Consider the following 15,228-nt stretch of genomic DNA (forward strand, 5'->3'; position numbering starts at 1 on the left):
AACACATCATAATCCAAAACACAACTGAGCGAAACCTCTTCAAGGAGTGTGTAAAACAGATAAAATGAGTGATCTCAAATCTAAAACGCTGCTGTATAGAGCCAAGAGTTTTTACCATATTTATAAAGTAAGGAAATCAGTGGAGAAAGGCAAACAACATAGAAAAAATTGGGAAGGTGGAGTCTATATCTATATGACAGGGAGAGAAGCCATAATATCAAAGCATTGAATAGCTATTGTTTTTACACACTATGAAATATGCACAGCTGATCTTGTGACCTTGCACTTACTGTACCTCAAATTGTTCCCGGTTCTGAACACTCTTCAAGGCTGCCATCCAGTCCTCCATCTCTTTCCTGTTCTCAGCGCACAGAATCAGCCGACGACACGGAGTGATTATCTATGTGGAGAAACCAAATGTCAGTTATGAAAGGAAGAGAGAGAAAGCCAGAAGTCAGAGTCAAAGACTGAGATTTGAAGAGTAAGAGTAAGAGACCAATACAGGGACAAACGCAGAGGGAGAGAAAGAGGGAAAACAATTAAACAAGATATTGTGCAATGCCTTTGGCCAGGGATACACATCCAGTGCCATGCTTACACACTCCTGGCAAGTGAATGGGCCAACTAGAGAGCATTTGTGTGCTTGAGTGCACGTGTATTTGTGATTGTCACAAACATATATATATCCGATGACCCAAGATCCGATCCAGTGGCCTACCGGATGGTTTGGCCTCGGATCCAGGGTGGGCTCACACTCTGTGGCCATGGATCTCATATATGTGAGAAAATGTGAAATACCGACCGGATAAATAATTATATAAGTCATAGCTATTTATTAGATTCAACTTTGTCATTGAACAGTACAAGTAGAGTACAATGAAATACAGTTAGCATCCAAACAGGAGTGCAAATAGAAGAGGGCAGGATATTTACAAGAATAGTATAAGTTAGAAGTGAAATGTACAGGTGCTGGTCATATAATTAGAATATCATGAAAAAGTTGATTAATTTAAGTAGTTCCATAAAATTGTATATTATATTCATTCATTACACACAGACTGATATATTTCAAATGTTTATTTCTTTTAATTGTGATGATTATAACTGACAACTAATGAAAATCCCACATTCAGTATCTCCAAAAATTAGAATATTACTTAAGTCTGATACAAAAAAAATATTTTTAGAAAGGTTGGCCAACTGAAAAATATGAATATGTACAGCACTCAATACTTAGTTGGTGCTCCTTTTGCCTGAATTAATGCAGCAATGCGGCGTGGCATGGAGTCGATCAGTCTGTGGCACTGCTCAGGTGTTATGAGAGCCCAGGTTGCTCTGATAGTGGCCTTAAGCTCTTCTGCATTGTTGGGTCTGGCGTATCGCATCTTCCTCTTCACAATACCCCACAGATTTTCTATAGGATTAAGGTCAGGCGAGTTTGTTGGCCAATTAAGAACAGGGATACCATGGTCCTTAAACCAGGTACTGGTAGCTTTGGCACTGTGTGCAGGTGACAAGTCCTGTTGGAAAATGAAATATGCATCTCCATAAAGTTGGTCAGCAGCAGGAAGCATGAAGTGCTCTAAAACTTCCTGGTAGAAAACACAGTGGACCAACACCAGCAGATGACATGGCACCCCAAACCATCACTGACTGTGGAAACTTTACACTGGACTTCAAGCAACGTGGATTATGTGCCTCTCCTCTCTTCCTCCAGACTCTGGGACCTTGATTTCCAAAGGAAATGCTAAATTTACTTTCATCAGAGAACATAACTTTGGACCACTCAGCAGTAGTCCAGTCCTTTTTGTCTTTAGCCCAGGCAAGACGCTTCTGACGCTGTGTCTTGTTCAAGAGTGGCTTGAGAGATCATTTAAAGGCCTTTGCAGGTGTTTTGGGTTAATTAGCTGATTAGAGTGTGGCACCAGGTGTCTTCAATATTGAACCTTTTCACAATATTCAAATTTTATGAGATACGGAATCTGGGGTTTTCATTAGTTGTCAGTTATAATCATCAAAAATAAAAGAAATAAACACTTGAAATATATCAGTGTGGAATGAATGTATACATTATACAAGTTTCACTTTTTGAATGGAATTACTGAAATAGATCAACTTTTTGATGATATTCTAATTATATGACCAGCACCTGTATAGATGTGCAATGAAGGCAAATACAGTACAAATGGCAATTCTAAATGTGCAATGAAGTTAATGGAGGTGTAAGGTAGCATGTGCAACTGAAATGCATGGATAGCACCAATGAAGTTCCTGCGGTAGACACGTGCATGTAACAACTGGAAAACGCAAGTACAATGGCAATTCTACATGTACAGTGCAGGCAAATTGAAGGTGCAAGGTGGCATGTGCAACTAAAATGCAGGGATGGCAGCACAGAGTTTCCCAAGGTAGACACGTATATGTAACAATTGAAAACGTCCTTATCAGACTTTGCAAGGCAGTGTCTTAGTCCAGTAGTACAAGAGAGCAGTGCAACTACGTTCCGGAGATGTAGTACTAAGCAGTGGGCATGGTTAGTGATGGGTTATAGAATTCAGCAGGGTTACGGTAGATGGAAAGAAACTGTTCCTGCACCTGCTGGTGCGGGAATGAAGAGACTTGTACCGCCTGTGTGATGACAGAAGGGCTGGAGGTCTACAATGGCTGGGAGATGGGCACCAGTGATGTGCTGGGCAGTTTTCACCACCCATTGCAGGGCCTTCTGGTCGGCCACGGCGCATCCACCAAGCCACACTGTGGCACAATTTGTCAGAATGCTCTCGATTGTGCAGCGGTAGAAGTTCACAAGGATCTTGATGGGCCTTGTTCAGCCTCCTCAAAAAGTACCGCCGGTGCTGCACCTTTTTGACCAGGGTTGAGGTGCAGCCTTTAGACTTCCTGTAATCCACAATGAGCTCCTTGGACTTCTTTGCATTGAGGGCCAGGTTGCTGTCAGCGCACCATGCCGCCAGGCACTTGACCTCCTCCATGTAGGCTGACTCGTCATTGTCACTGATCAGGCCTACCACTGTGGTGTCGTCTGCGAACTATGGTGTTGGAACTTTGTACAGGAATGCAGTTGTGGGTGAAGAGGGAGTACAGGAAGGGGCTCAGCACGCTGCTTTGTGGAACATCAGTGTTCAGGATTAGGTTGAAGGAGAAGTTGTCTAACCTGACAGACTGGGGTCTGTTGGTTAGAAAGTCCAAATTCCAGTTGCAGAGAGAGGGGCTGGTCCCTAGGTTGTGGACTTTGTTGACCAGCCGAAAGGGGTTGACTGTGTTGAATGCTGAGCTCAAGTCTATGAAGAGAGGGGTGGAGCTGTCAACTGATCACCACCTGGTGGTGAGTTGGATCCGATGGCGAGGGGGGAAGCGGGAAAGACTCGGCAGACCCAAGCGTACTGTAAGGGTCTGCTGGGAACGTCTGGCCGAGTCCCTGTCAGAGAGATCTTTAATTCCCACCTCCTGCAGAGCTTTGACTGGATCCCAAGGGAGGCTGGAGATATTGAGTCCGAGTGGACCATGTTCTCCACCGCCATTGTCGAAGCAGCCGCTCGGAGCTGTGGCCGTAAGGTCTCCGGTGCCTGTCGAGGCGGCAATCCCCGAACCCGGTGGTGGACACCGGAAGTAAGGGATGCCGTCAAGCTGAAGAAGGATTCCTATCAAGCCTGGTTGGCTTGTGGGACTCCCGAGGCAGCTGAAGGGTACCGGCAGGCCAAGCGGACTGCAGCCCGGGTGGTTGTGGAGGCAAAAACCCGGGCGTGGGAGGAGTTTGGTGAGGCAATGGAGAAGGACTATCGGCTGGCCTCGAAGAAATTCGCCTCAGGAGAGGAAAACAGTGCCCTACCAACGCTGTTTACAGTAGAGGTGGGCAGCTGTTGACCTGAACTGCGGATGTCGTCGGGCGGTGGAAGGAGTACTTCGAGGATCTCCTCAATCCCGCCGTCACATCTTCCATTGAGGAAGCAGAGGATGAGGCCTCACCCGGACTGAAGTCACTGAGGTGGTCAAGAAACTCCTCGGTGGCAAGGCACCGGGGGTGGATGAGATCCGCCCTGAGTACCTCAAGTCTCTGGATGTTGTGGGGCTGTCTTGGTTGACACGCCTGTGCAACATTGCGTGGCGGTCGGGGACAGTGCCTCTGGGATGGCAGACCAGGGTGGTGGACCCTCTTTTTAAGAAGGGGGACCGGAGGGTGTGTTGCAACTACAGGGGGATCACACTTCTCAGCCTCCCCGGGAAAGTCTATGCCAGGGTACTGGAGAGGAGAATACGGCCGATAGTAGAACCTCGGATTCAGGAGGAACAGTGTGGTTTTGGTCCGGGCCGTGGAACACTGGACCAGCTCTATACCCTCTACGGGGTGATGGAGGGTTCATGGGAGTTTGCCCAACCAGTCCACATGTGTTTTGTGGATTTGGAGAAGGCATTCGACTGTGTCCCTCGCGGCATCCTGGGAGGGTGCTTGGGGAATATGGGGTCCTGGGTCCTTTGCTAAGGGCTGTCAGGTCCCTGTACGACTGAAGCAGGAGCTTGGTCTGCATTGCCGGCAGTAAGTCAGACTTGTTCCCAGTGCATGTTGGACTCCGGCAGGGCTGCCCTTTGTCACCGGTTCTGTTCGTAATTTTTATGGACAGAATTTCTAGGCGCAGCCAGGTGCCGGAGGGTGTCAGGTTTGGGAACCACACAATTTCGTCTCGGCTCTTTGCGGATTATGTTGTCGTGTTGGCCCCTTCAAACCAGGACCTTCAGCATGCACTGGGCCGGTTTGCAGCCGAGTGTGAAGCAGTGGGGATGAGAATCAGTACCTCCAAATCCGAGGCCATGGTCCTCAGTCGGAAAAGGGTGGCTTGCCCACTTCAGGTTGGTGGAGAGTGCCTGCCTCAAGTGGAGGAGTTTAAGTATCTAGGGGTCTTGTTCACAAGTGAGGGAAGGATGGAACGGGAGATTGACAGACGGATCGGTGCAGCTTCTGCAGTAATGCTGTCGATGTATCGGTCTGTCGTGGTGAAGAAGCGGCGAAGCTCTCGATTTACCGGTCAATCTACGTTCCTACTCTCACCTATGGTCATGAGCTTTGGGTCATGACCGAAAGGACAAGATCCCGGATACAGGCGGCCGAAATGAGCTTTCTCTGCAGGGTGGCTGGGCGATCCCTTAGAGATAGGGTTTAGAAGCTCGGTCACCCGGGAGGAGCTCAGAGTAGAGCCGCTGCTCCTCCACATCGAGAGGGGTCAGTTGAGGTGGCTTGGGCATCTGTTTCGGATGCCTCCGGAGCGCCTTCCTGGGAAGGTGTTCCGGTCCAGTCCCAGCGGGAGGAGACCCCAGGGAAGACCTAGGACACAGTGGAGGGACTATGTCTCCCGGCTGGCCTGGGAATGCCTCGGTGTCCCCTCGGAAGAGCTGGAGGAAGTGTCTGGGGAGAGGGAAGTCTGGGCATCCCTGCTTAGACTGCTGCCCCCGCGACCCGGCCCCGGATGAAGCGGTCATTTTTAACCATCTTGATGCCTCTTTTCAGGTTAGCCCTGGATGAGGTTTAGGCCTTTGCATTGCCGGATCTGAAAGCAGCATCACAATCCTTTAGCAGTTGTCGGACCCCACTGTTCATCCATGGCTTCTAGTTTGGGAAGGTCTTTATTAGTTCATGGGTGGTGACATTGTTGATGTAGATGTTGATGTAATCCAAAACAGAAGAAGCATATGTTTTAATGTCCATATAGGAGTCAAGGGTGACTTGCGTGGCAAATAAACTCCAGTCAGTGTTTTGAAACTATTGATCACATCTGCAACGACTGCTTTTGGTTCGGGATGGGTTTATTCAATAGTATTGAGTTGGCCTCACTTTGGCTAGTGCTCTCATTATAGTAAACATGCTCAGCTATTGCGACATTGTTTAATCTGGGCCCACACAAAAAAAATTATCAAGACAGCTGTATGCAAACAGGAAGTGTTTAGCCTATTTTACAACATTTCTACTGGAGGTACTGGATCAACGCTTTTTCACCCTGAATAGAAGTGGATTGGCACTTTCCAGGCTAGTGTTTGTGCACAGGCAAAGTAGGTTACTTAAGTAGGTTACTTTCACTTTCTTTAATATACATGCTGAAACCCAAGCTATAGACATATTAAAAAAAAATTATGAATATGCAGCTCTGGAAAAAATAAACAAACCACTACACCTTTTTTTTTTCCTTTCCAAAAAAGTCAAAAAGGAAGGTTTTGAGTGAGGAACAGAAGCTTTAAATTTGCAGTGGTCTCTTAATTTTAACCCTTCTGTTCCTCACTTTTTTGGAAAGGAAAGAAAAATGTGCAGTTTTTTCCAGAGGTGTATTTCACAAATCCATTGATCCATTCAGGTTTATGTTGATCACATTTGTTGATCACATGTAACATATTTCAGATCCAATCTGGTCTACTTGGATCATAATCTGATCAGTTATTTATTATTTTAATACAAGGTCCTGCAAGCTTTGAATGCAAATTATATGCATACTAATCAGCCTGGCTAACAACTTTGAGATCCACAGACCTCCATTGTGTGTACATGATGTGAGAGAAAGAGGTGTGTGAGCATGGGCCACTGTTCTATTAAGACATTTTTAGATGTAGAACTTTGTCCTATGAGTGCTTTTTACAATTTCAAGAGTGTGTGCTTGTGTATGCATGTGTGTGTATATAAATAAATACATAGATAAGTTATTGTTGAGTTTTGGGTATGTTACGCAGTTTCCACAGAGCGGACGTCAGCTTCCAATCCATTTCCTTTCCTACACAGCTGCTTCACAAAAGGCTCCTGTTCCCAGATGGATAAAAATAGTTGCACGCCTTTCCTCTATGCCAGAGAGCAGCACAACCAAAAACACATACACAGGCAAAAGACACACACATACAGGAACACGCAACTGTTTTAAAAAGCAAAGTTGATTACATCTAAATAGGCTTACATAAAACAGGCATTGACAAAATGAAAACTATAATATACAGCTAACCAGCAGACTCATTGTTCACCCTTTTGGCATAAGCTGTGGTTTGCATTTAAAAATTCCCTACATATTGCACAACTTTTTATCTGGATTGGACCCACTTTTAAAAAAGGGAGAGTCATACAACCGATAAACCTCCAAAAAATGTAACAAACCATACCAAACCCTTATTGCACGCACTTAGCTGAAACCTTATTACACAAAGTAGTCTATACTGCACCCCAGGAACAACAAGACAGTGATTGATTCAATAATCTCATTAAGCAATATTAGTATGTTTGGCAGTGTATGTTTTTGGACTAAAACAACTACAGGTGCTGGGCATAAAATTTGAATATCATTAAAAAGTTTATTAATTTCAGTAATTCCATTAAAAAAGTGAAACTTTCATTACACACAGACTGATATATTTCAATTTTTAATTGTGATGATTATAACTGACAACTAATGAAAATACCAAATTCAATATGTCCAAATATTAGAATATTACTTAAGACCAATACAAAAATGATTTTTAGACAGAAATGTTGGCCAACTGAAAAGTATGAACATGAAATGTATGAGCATGTAAAGCACTCAATAGTTAGTTGGGGCTCCTTTTGCCTGAAGTACTGCAGCAATGCGGCGTGGCATGGAGTCAATCAGTCTGTGGCACTGCTCATGTGTTATGAGAGCCCAGGTTGCTCTGATAGTGGCCTTTAGCTCTTCTGCATTGTTGGGTCTGGCGTATTGCATCTTCCTCTTCACAATACCCCATAGATTTTCTATAGGGTTAAGGTCAGGCGAGTTTGTTGGCCAATTAAGAACAGGGATACCATGGTCCTTAAACCAGGTACTGGTAGCTTTGGCACTGTGTGCAGGTGACAAGTCCTGTTCCATCCATCCATCCATCCATCTTCTGCTTATCTGGGGCCGGGTCGCGGGGGCAGCAGTCTAAGCAGAGATGCCCAGACTTCCCTCTCCCTAGACACTTCCTCCATCTCTTCCGGGGGGACACCGAGGCGTTCCCAGGCCAGCCGGGAGACATAGTTCCGGTGGGACGGGCCCCGAACACCTTCCCAGGAAGGCGTTCAGGAGGCATCCGGAACAGATGCCCAAGCCACCTCAGCTGACCCCTCTCGATGTGGAGGAGCAGCAGCTCTACTCTGAGGTGAGAGTAGGAACGTAGATTGACCGGTAAATCGAGAGCTTCGCCTTGCGGCTCAGCTCTTTCTTCACCACGACAGACCGATACATCAACCGCATTACTGCAGAAGCTGCACCGATCCTTCAATCTCCCGTTCCATCCTTCCCTCACTCGTGAACAAGACCCCGAGATACTTAAACTCCTCCACTTGAGGCAGGCACTCTCCACCAACCTGAAGTGGGTAAGCCACCCTTTTCCGACTGAGGACCATGGCCTCGGATATGGAGGTGCTGATTTTCATCCCCACCGCTTCACACTCGGCTGCAAACCGTCCCAGTGCATGCTGAAGGTCCTGGCTTGAAGGGGCCCACATGACAACATCATCCGCAAAGTGGTCCCCAAACCTGACACCCTCCGGCCCCTGGCTGCGCCTAGAAATTCTGTCCATAAAAACTACGAACAGAACCGGCGACAAAGTCCCACATGCACTGGGAACAAGTCTGACTTACTGCCGGCAATGCGGACCAAGCTCCTGCTTCGGTCATACAGGGACCTGACAGCCCTTAGCAAAGGACCCAGGACCCCATATTCCCGAAGCACCCTCCACAGGATGCCGCGAGGGACACAGTCGAATGCCTTCTCCAAATCCACAAAACACATGTGGATTGGTTGGGCAAACTCCCATGAACCCTCCAGCACCCCGTAGAGGGTATAGAGCTGGTCCAGTGTTCCACGGCCCGGACAAAAAACCACACTGTTCCTCCTGAATCCGAGGTTCTACTATCGGCCGTATTCTCCTCTCCATTACCCTGGCATAGACTTTCCCGGGGAGGCTGAGAAGTGTGATCCCCCTGTACTTGGAACACACCCTCCGGTCCCCCTTCTTAAAAAGAGGGACCACCACCCCGGTCTGCCATCCCAGAGGCACTGTCCCCGACCGCCACGCAATGTTGCACAAGCGTGTCAACCAAGACAGCCCCACAACATCCAGAGACTTGAGGTACTCAGGGTGGATCTCATCCACCCCCGGGGCCTTGCCATCAAGGAGTTTCTTGACTACCCCTGATACTTCAGCCCGGGTGATGGACGAGTCCATCTTTGATCCCTCATCCTCTGCTTCCTCAATGGAAGACGTGACGGCGGGATTGAGGAGATCCTTGAAGTACTCCTTCCACCGCCCGACGACATCCCCAGTTGAGGTCAACAGCTGCCCACCTCTACTGTAAACAGCATTGGTAGGGCACTGTTTCCCTCTCCTGAGGCGCCGGACGGTTTGCCAGAATCTTTTCGAGCCCGGCCGATAGTCCTTCTCCATGGCCTCACCGAACTCCTCCCAGGCCCGGGTTTTTGCCTCCACAACCACCCGGGCTGCAGTCCGCTTGGCCTGCCGGTACCCGTCAGCTGCCTCAGGAGTCCCACAAGCCACAAGCCAGGCCTGATAGGAATCCTTCTTCAGCTTGACGGCATCCCTTACTTCCGGTGTCCACCACCGGGTTCGGGATTGCCGCCTCGACTTGCAAGAAAGAATCTGTAAATATTGCACAGTCAAACTGTGCAAAATTAGTAGAGATCTAGAGAAAGTGACTCATGGCTATAATTCAAGCAAAAGGTGGTTCCACAAACTATAAAATCAAGAAGGTCTTCACTTATCCAAATAAGGGACTTCACTGTTTTAAATGTAATTAATTAGGGTTAGTGTTAAAAATATATATTTTGCGTTACTGTGCTTAAATAAGCCGGAAAAGTCATATTTTGTGTGTATTAATTTCACCCCCTCTATAGACTGTTAATAAGATTAAAAAAAAAAATTTTGATCATGAGGAAGGTGAGGGATCAACCCAGAACTACACGGCAGGACCTGGTCAATGACTTGAAGAGAGCTGGAGAAGGTCTGTATGGAGGAGTGTGCCAAAATCCCTGCTGCAGTGTGCGCAAACCTGGTCAAGAACTACATGAAACATGAGCTATCTGTAATTGCAAACAAAGGTTTCTGTACCAAATATTAATTCCTGTTTTTCTGATGTATCAAATACCTATGTCATGCAATAAAATGCTAATTAATTACTTAAAAATCATACAATGTGATTTTCTGGATTTTTGTTTAAGATTCCGTCACTCACAGCTGAAGAGTACCTAGGATGAAAAGTACAGACTTCTACATGCTTTGTAAGTGGGAAAACCTGCAAAATCGGCAGGGTATCAAATACTTGTTCTCCCCACTGTGTGTGTGTGTGTATTTATATATACACTCACCTAAAGGATTATTAGGAACACCTGTTACATTTTCATTAATGCAATTATCTAATCAACCAATCACATGGCAGTTGCTTCAATGCATTTAGGGCTGTGGTCCTGGTCAAGACAATCTCCTGAACTCCAAACTGAATGTCAGAATGGGAAAGAAAGGTGATTTAAGCAATTTTGAGCGTGGCATGGTTGTTGGTGCCCGACGGGCAGGTCTGAGTATTTCACAATCTGCTCAGTAGCTGGGATTTTGACGCACAACCATTTCTAGGGTTTACAAAGAATGGTGTGAAAAGGGAAAAACATCCAGTATGCGGCAGTCCTGTGGGCGAAAATGCCTTGTTGATGCTAGAGGTCAGAGGAGAATGGGCCATCTGATTCAAGCTGATAGAAGAGCAACTTTGACTGAAATAACCACTCGTTACAACCGAGGTATGCAGCAAAGCATTTGTGAAGCCACAACACACACAACCTTGAGGTGGATGGGCTACAACAGCAGAAGACCCCACCGGGTACCACTCATCTCCACTACAAATAGGAAAAATAGGCTACAATTTGCACGGGGCTCACCAAAATTGGACAGTTGAAGACTGGAAGAATGTTGCCTGGTCTGATGAGTCTCAATTTCTGTTGAAACATTCAGATGGTAGAGTCAGAATTTGGCGTAAACACAATGAGAACATGGATCCATCATGCCTTGTTACCACTGTGCAGGCTGGTGGTGGTGGTGTAATAGTGTGGGGGATGTTTTCTTGGCACACTTTAGGCCCCTTAGTGCCAATTGGGCATCGTTTAAATGCCACGGCCTACCTGAGCATTGTTTCTGACCATGTCCATCCCTTTATGACCACCATGTACCCATCCTCTGATGGCTACTTCCAGCAGGATAATGCACCATGTCACAAAGCTCGAATCATTTCAAATTGGTTTCTTGAACATGACAATGAGTTCACTGTACTGAAATGGCCCCCACAGTCACCAGATCTCAACCCAATAGAGCATCTTTGGGATGTGGTGGAACGGGAGCTTCGTTCCCTGGATGTGCATCCCACAAATCTCCATCAACTGCAAGATGCTATCCAATCAATATGGGCCAACATTTCTAAAGAATGCTTTCAGCATTTGAATCAATGCCACGTAGAATTAAGGCAGTTCTGAAGGCGAAAGGGGGTCAAACACAGTATTAGTATGGTGTTCCTAATAATCCTTTAGGTGAGTGTATAACGTTGTTGGTCATGTGAAAATTGGATCAATCAGCAGCCAGAATCATGAATATGAAATGATGGACAGAAAATTTGACAAATGACAAAACAATGTGCTTTTTTTAATTGGCTCATGATAGGCCCCTCATCTTCATTGTGATGTAAAAGAATGAGACAAAGATAAATCATGTCAGAACTTTTTCTGTGACCTATAAAAACAAAATGAAATCTACGAGGGGGATTTAAAAAAAATAAAAACCTTATAACTTGGTTGCATAAGTGTGTACACCCTCGTATAACTGGGGATGTGGCTGTGTTCAGAATTAACCTTCAAACTCATGTTAAATAGAAGTCATTACACCCCTGCCATCATTTACAGTGAATCTGATTAATCACAAATAAAGTTCAGCTGTTCTAGTAGGATGTTCCTGACATTTTCTTAGTTGCATCTCAGAGCAAAAGCCATGGTCTGCAGAGAGCTTCCAAAGCATCAGAGGGATCTCATGGTTGAAAGATATCAGTCAGGAGAAGGGTACAAAACAATTTCCAAAGCATTAAATATACCATGGAACACAGTGAAGACAGTCATCATCAACTGGAGAAAATTTGGCACAACAGAGACATTACCATGAACTGGACATCCCTCCAAAATGTATGAAAAGATGAGAAGAAAACTGGTCAGGGAGGATTCCAAGAGGCCCACAGCAACATTACAGGAACTGCAGGAATTTCTGGCAAGTACTGGCTGTGTGCTACATGTAACAACAATCTCTCGTATTCTTCATATGAATTGGCTATGGGGTAGGGTGGCAAGACGGAAGCCTTTTCTTATAAAGAAAAACATCCAAGCTTGGCTGAAATTTGCAAAAACAAACATCAAGTCCCCCAAAAGCACATGGGAAAATGTGTTATGGTCTGATGAAACTAAGGTTGAACTTTTTGGATATCTGCACATCACCCAAAGACAACCATACCCACAGTGAAGCATGGTGGTGGCAGCATCATGCTTTGGGGCTGTTTTTATTCAGCTGGAACCGGGGCCTTAGTCAGGGTGGAGGGAATTATGAACAGTTCCAAATACCAGGCAATTTTGGCACAAAATCTTCAGGCATCCGTTAGAAACCTGAAGATGAAGAGGAAGTTCACCATTCAGCATGACAATGACACAAAGCACACATCCAAATCCACAAAAGCATGGCTTCACCAGAAGAAGAATAACGTTTTGGACTGGCCCAGCCAGAGCCAAGAACTGAATCCAATTGAACATCTGTGGGGTGATCTTAAGAGGGCTGTGCACAGGAGATATCCTCGCAATCTGACAGATTTGGAGCGCTTTTGCAAAGAATAGTGGGCAAATATTGCCACGTCAAGATGTGCCATGCTAATAGACTCCTACCCAAAAAGACAGTGCTGTAATAAAATCAAAAGATGCCTTAATAAAGTTAGTTTAAGGGTGTGCACACTTATGCAACCAGGTTATTGTGATTTTTGTATTTTCCCCCTCAAAGATTTCAGCTTGTATTTCAATTGAATTGTTCACATTATAGGTCACATTAAAGGTGGAAAAAGTTCTGACATGATTAATCTTTGTCTCATTATTTTACATCACAAGACCCTGGCATTTTAACAGGGGTGTGTAGACTTTTTATATCCACTGTATTTAAGTTCAGCTAATAAGTCTTCGTGTGGCCAATGTAAAAACAACCGCAAGGGCAATCCAACCTATAGACCACAAAAATGGTATTACAGTTAGCGAAATTTTAATATGGTATGTTTTCATGTGCATCATAAAACGTTTTTGTTTTGTTAATATTAGAGTAATAGTTACAATGTATCGGTACCGTTTGTGTAATTAAGGAACTGCATTTAATTCACTTTCCAATGATTAAAAAAACTAAATAATATCATCAATATATCTTCCATACCACTGAATTTTGTTTAGAAATTGATTTAAAGTACTAAAGATGTATGTTTCTTCCCAAAGTCCTAAAAACAAGTTGGCATAGTTCTGGGCAAAGCAATCCACCATAGCAGTACCTTACTTCTGTGCTTACTTCTGGTCTCAACTGAAGATAGTGTTTCAGGGCATCAAGGCCCTCTATGTACAATGTTGCAATATAAGGATTCTAGATCTATCATGACCAAGAAAGAAGAGCCAATATTATCAATTTCCATTAATTTGTTCAAAGTATGAGTTGTATTTTGTAAGAAAGAAGGTAAAATTTAATGATTTAATATGAAAGTCAATATACTTTGCAACTGACTCTGACAACGTATCATTATTTCTGATGATGGGTCTTTCTGGTGGGTTGTGTAAATCCTTAAGTATCTTTAGTAACATGTAGAAAACAGCAATCCTCTGATTTTGAGGGAACAGAAATTCATGTTCTTGTTTGGTAATAAATGTATTGCCTTTAACCCGTCTTAAAGACTCTCCTAATTTGTTTCATGCATTCCATAGGATTAGATGTTAGAGGTTGGTAGTAGTTCTGATTTTCGAGTTGACAAGTGGCTTCTTGTACATATTTTGCCCAACCCAAACAACAACGGCTCCTCCCTTGTCGGCATTAGATTCTCGTTCTTGGTGAGGTATTTGATGGCTTCGTTTTCTTTCTTGGTCTTGTTGAATCTACAAATCTTCTTTTTTTCAAACAACTTGTCGACTTCATATGTATCAGATGACAGCAGAATTTTCAAACCCTACTCCCAGCCACTACAGGATGAAACAGTGATCAATATCAATATTTCAGATATCCCTCTCTATAAGGATTGCATTTCTGCACTAGCTAAAGGCTTGTATTTTGCTCCTATCTACACTTGCCAATGAATTTCAAATGAAAGTTGATTTATTCAAATTCTATAGGAATATGCACCTCAAAGCCTGGTATAAGCAGAGCCCTTATAACACAGCTAGTTCACCTATTCTTGTGCATCAATGTGATAATTGTTTCAAACTGTCAAAATGTTTTCCTGTTAGCAATAATGCCTGTTTAAATGCATTTACAAAGGTTACATGAAGTCGACAAGTTGTTTAAAAAAATAAGAAAATGCTCTACGTTCTTGGTCTTCAAATTCACAGGATGAATAATGATACAATCTTGTTTCCAAAAAAGTGGGGACACTGTGTAAAATGGAAACAAAATGGAATGCAAAGATGTGCAAATAATTAAAACCCTATATTCAATAGAAAATGATACAAAGACAACATATTAAATATGGAAATTGAACATTTTATTGTTCCTTGAAAAATATGTCCCTTTTGAATTTGATGCTAGCTACATGTTTCAAAAAAGCTGGGACGGGGCAACAAAAGACTGGAAAAGTTGTGTAATACAAAAAATTACCTGGTGGAACATCACACAGTTAATTGGCAACATGTCAGTAACATAATTGAGTATCAAAAGAGCATGCCAGAGAGGACTGAGAAACTGAAAGACTGCTCAGGCAAATAGTGCAAAAACTTATGAATAATGTTTCTCAACAAAAGGTTTCAAAGAGAATCTCATCATCTACGGTACATAATATTATTAAAAGATTCAGAGATTCCGGATAAATCTCTGTACACAAGGGACAAAGCCAAAAACCAATATTGGATGGCCATGATTCTCATGATCACTGCATTAAAAGTGCAGACAGTGTCGTGCAGACACGATTCTGTAGTGGAAATCACATA

At 44.2% G+C, this 15,228-nt stretch overlaps 1 protein-coding gene across 4 annotated transcripts in view; it reads right to left on the minus strand.

Moving 5' to 3' along the window:
• LOC105029822 (diacylglycerol kinase delta) overlaps positions 1-15,228 on the minus strand; it is a 94,105-nt gene that overhangs the window by 59,789 nt on the left and 19,088 nt on the right. For all 4 annotated transcript variants that reach the window (XM_010903359.4, XM_010903358.3, XM_020047694.2 and 1 more), the window contains one exon: positions 296-400. In XM_010903359.4, the coding sequence (XP_010901661.1) occupies positions 296-400 (105 nt within the window). The remainder of the gene's footprint in view (positions 1-295; positions 401-15,228) is intronic.

The sequence above is a fragment of the Esox lucius genome, chromosome 1 (assembly GCF_011004845.1).
Source record: "Esox lucius isolate fEsoLuc1 chromosome 1, fEsoLuc1.pri, whole genome shotgun sequence".
NCBI lineage: Eukaryota > Metazoa > Chordata > Actinopteri > Esociformes > Esocidae > Esox > Esox lucius.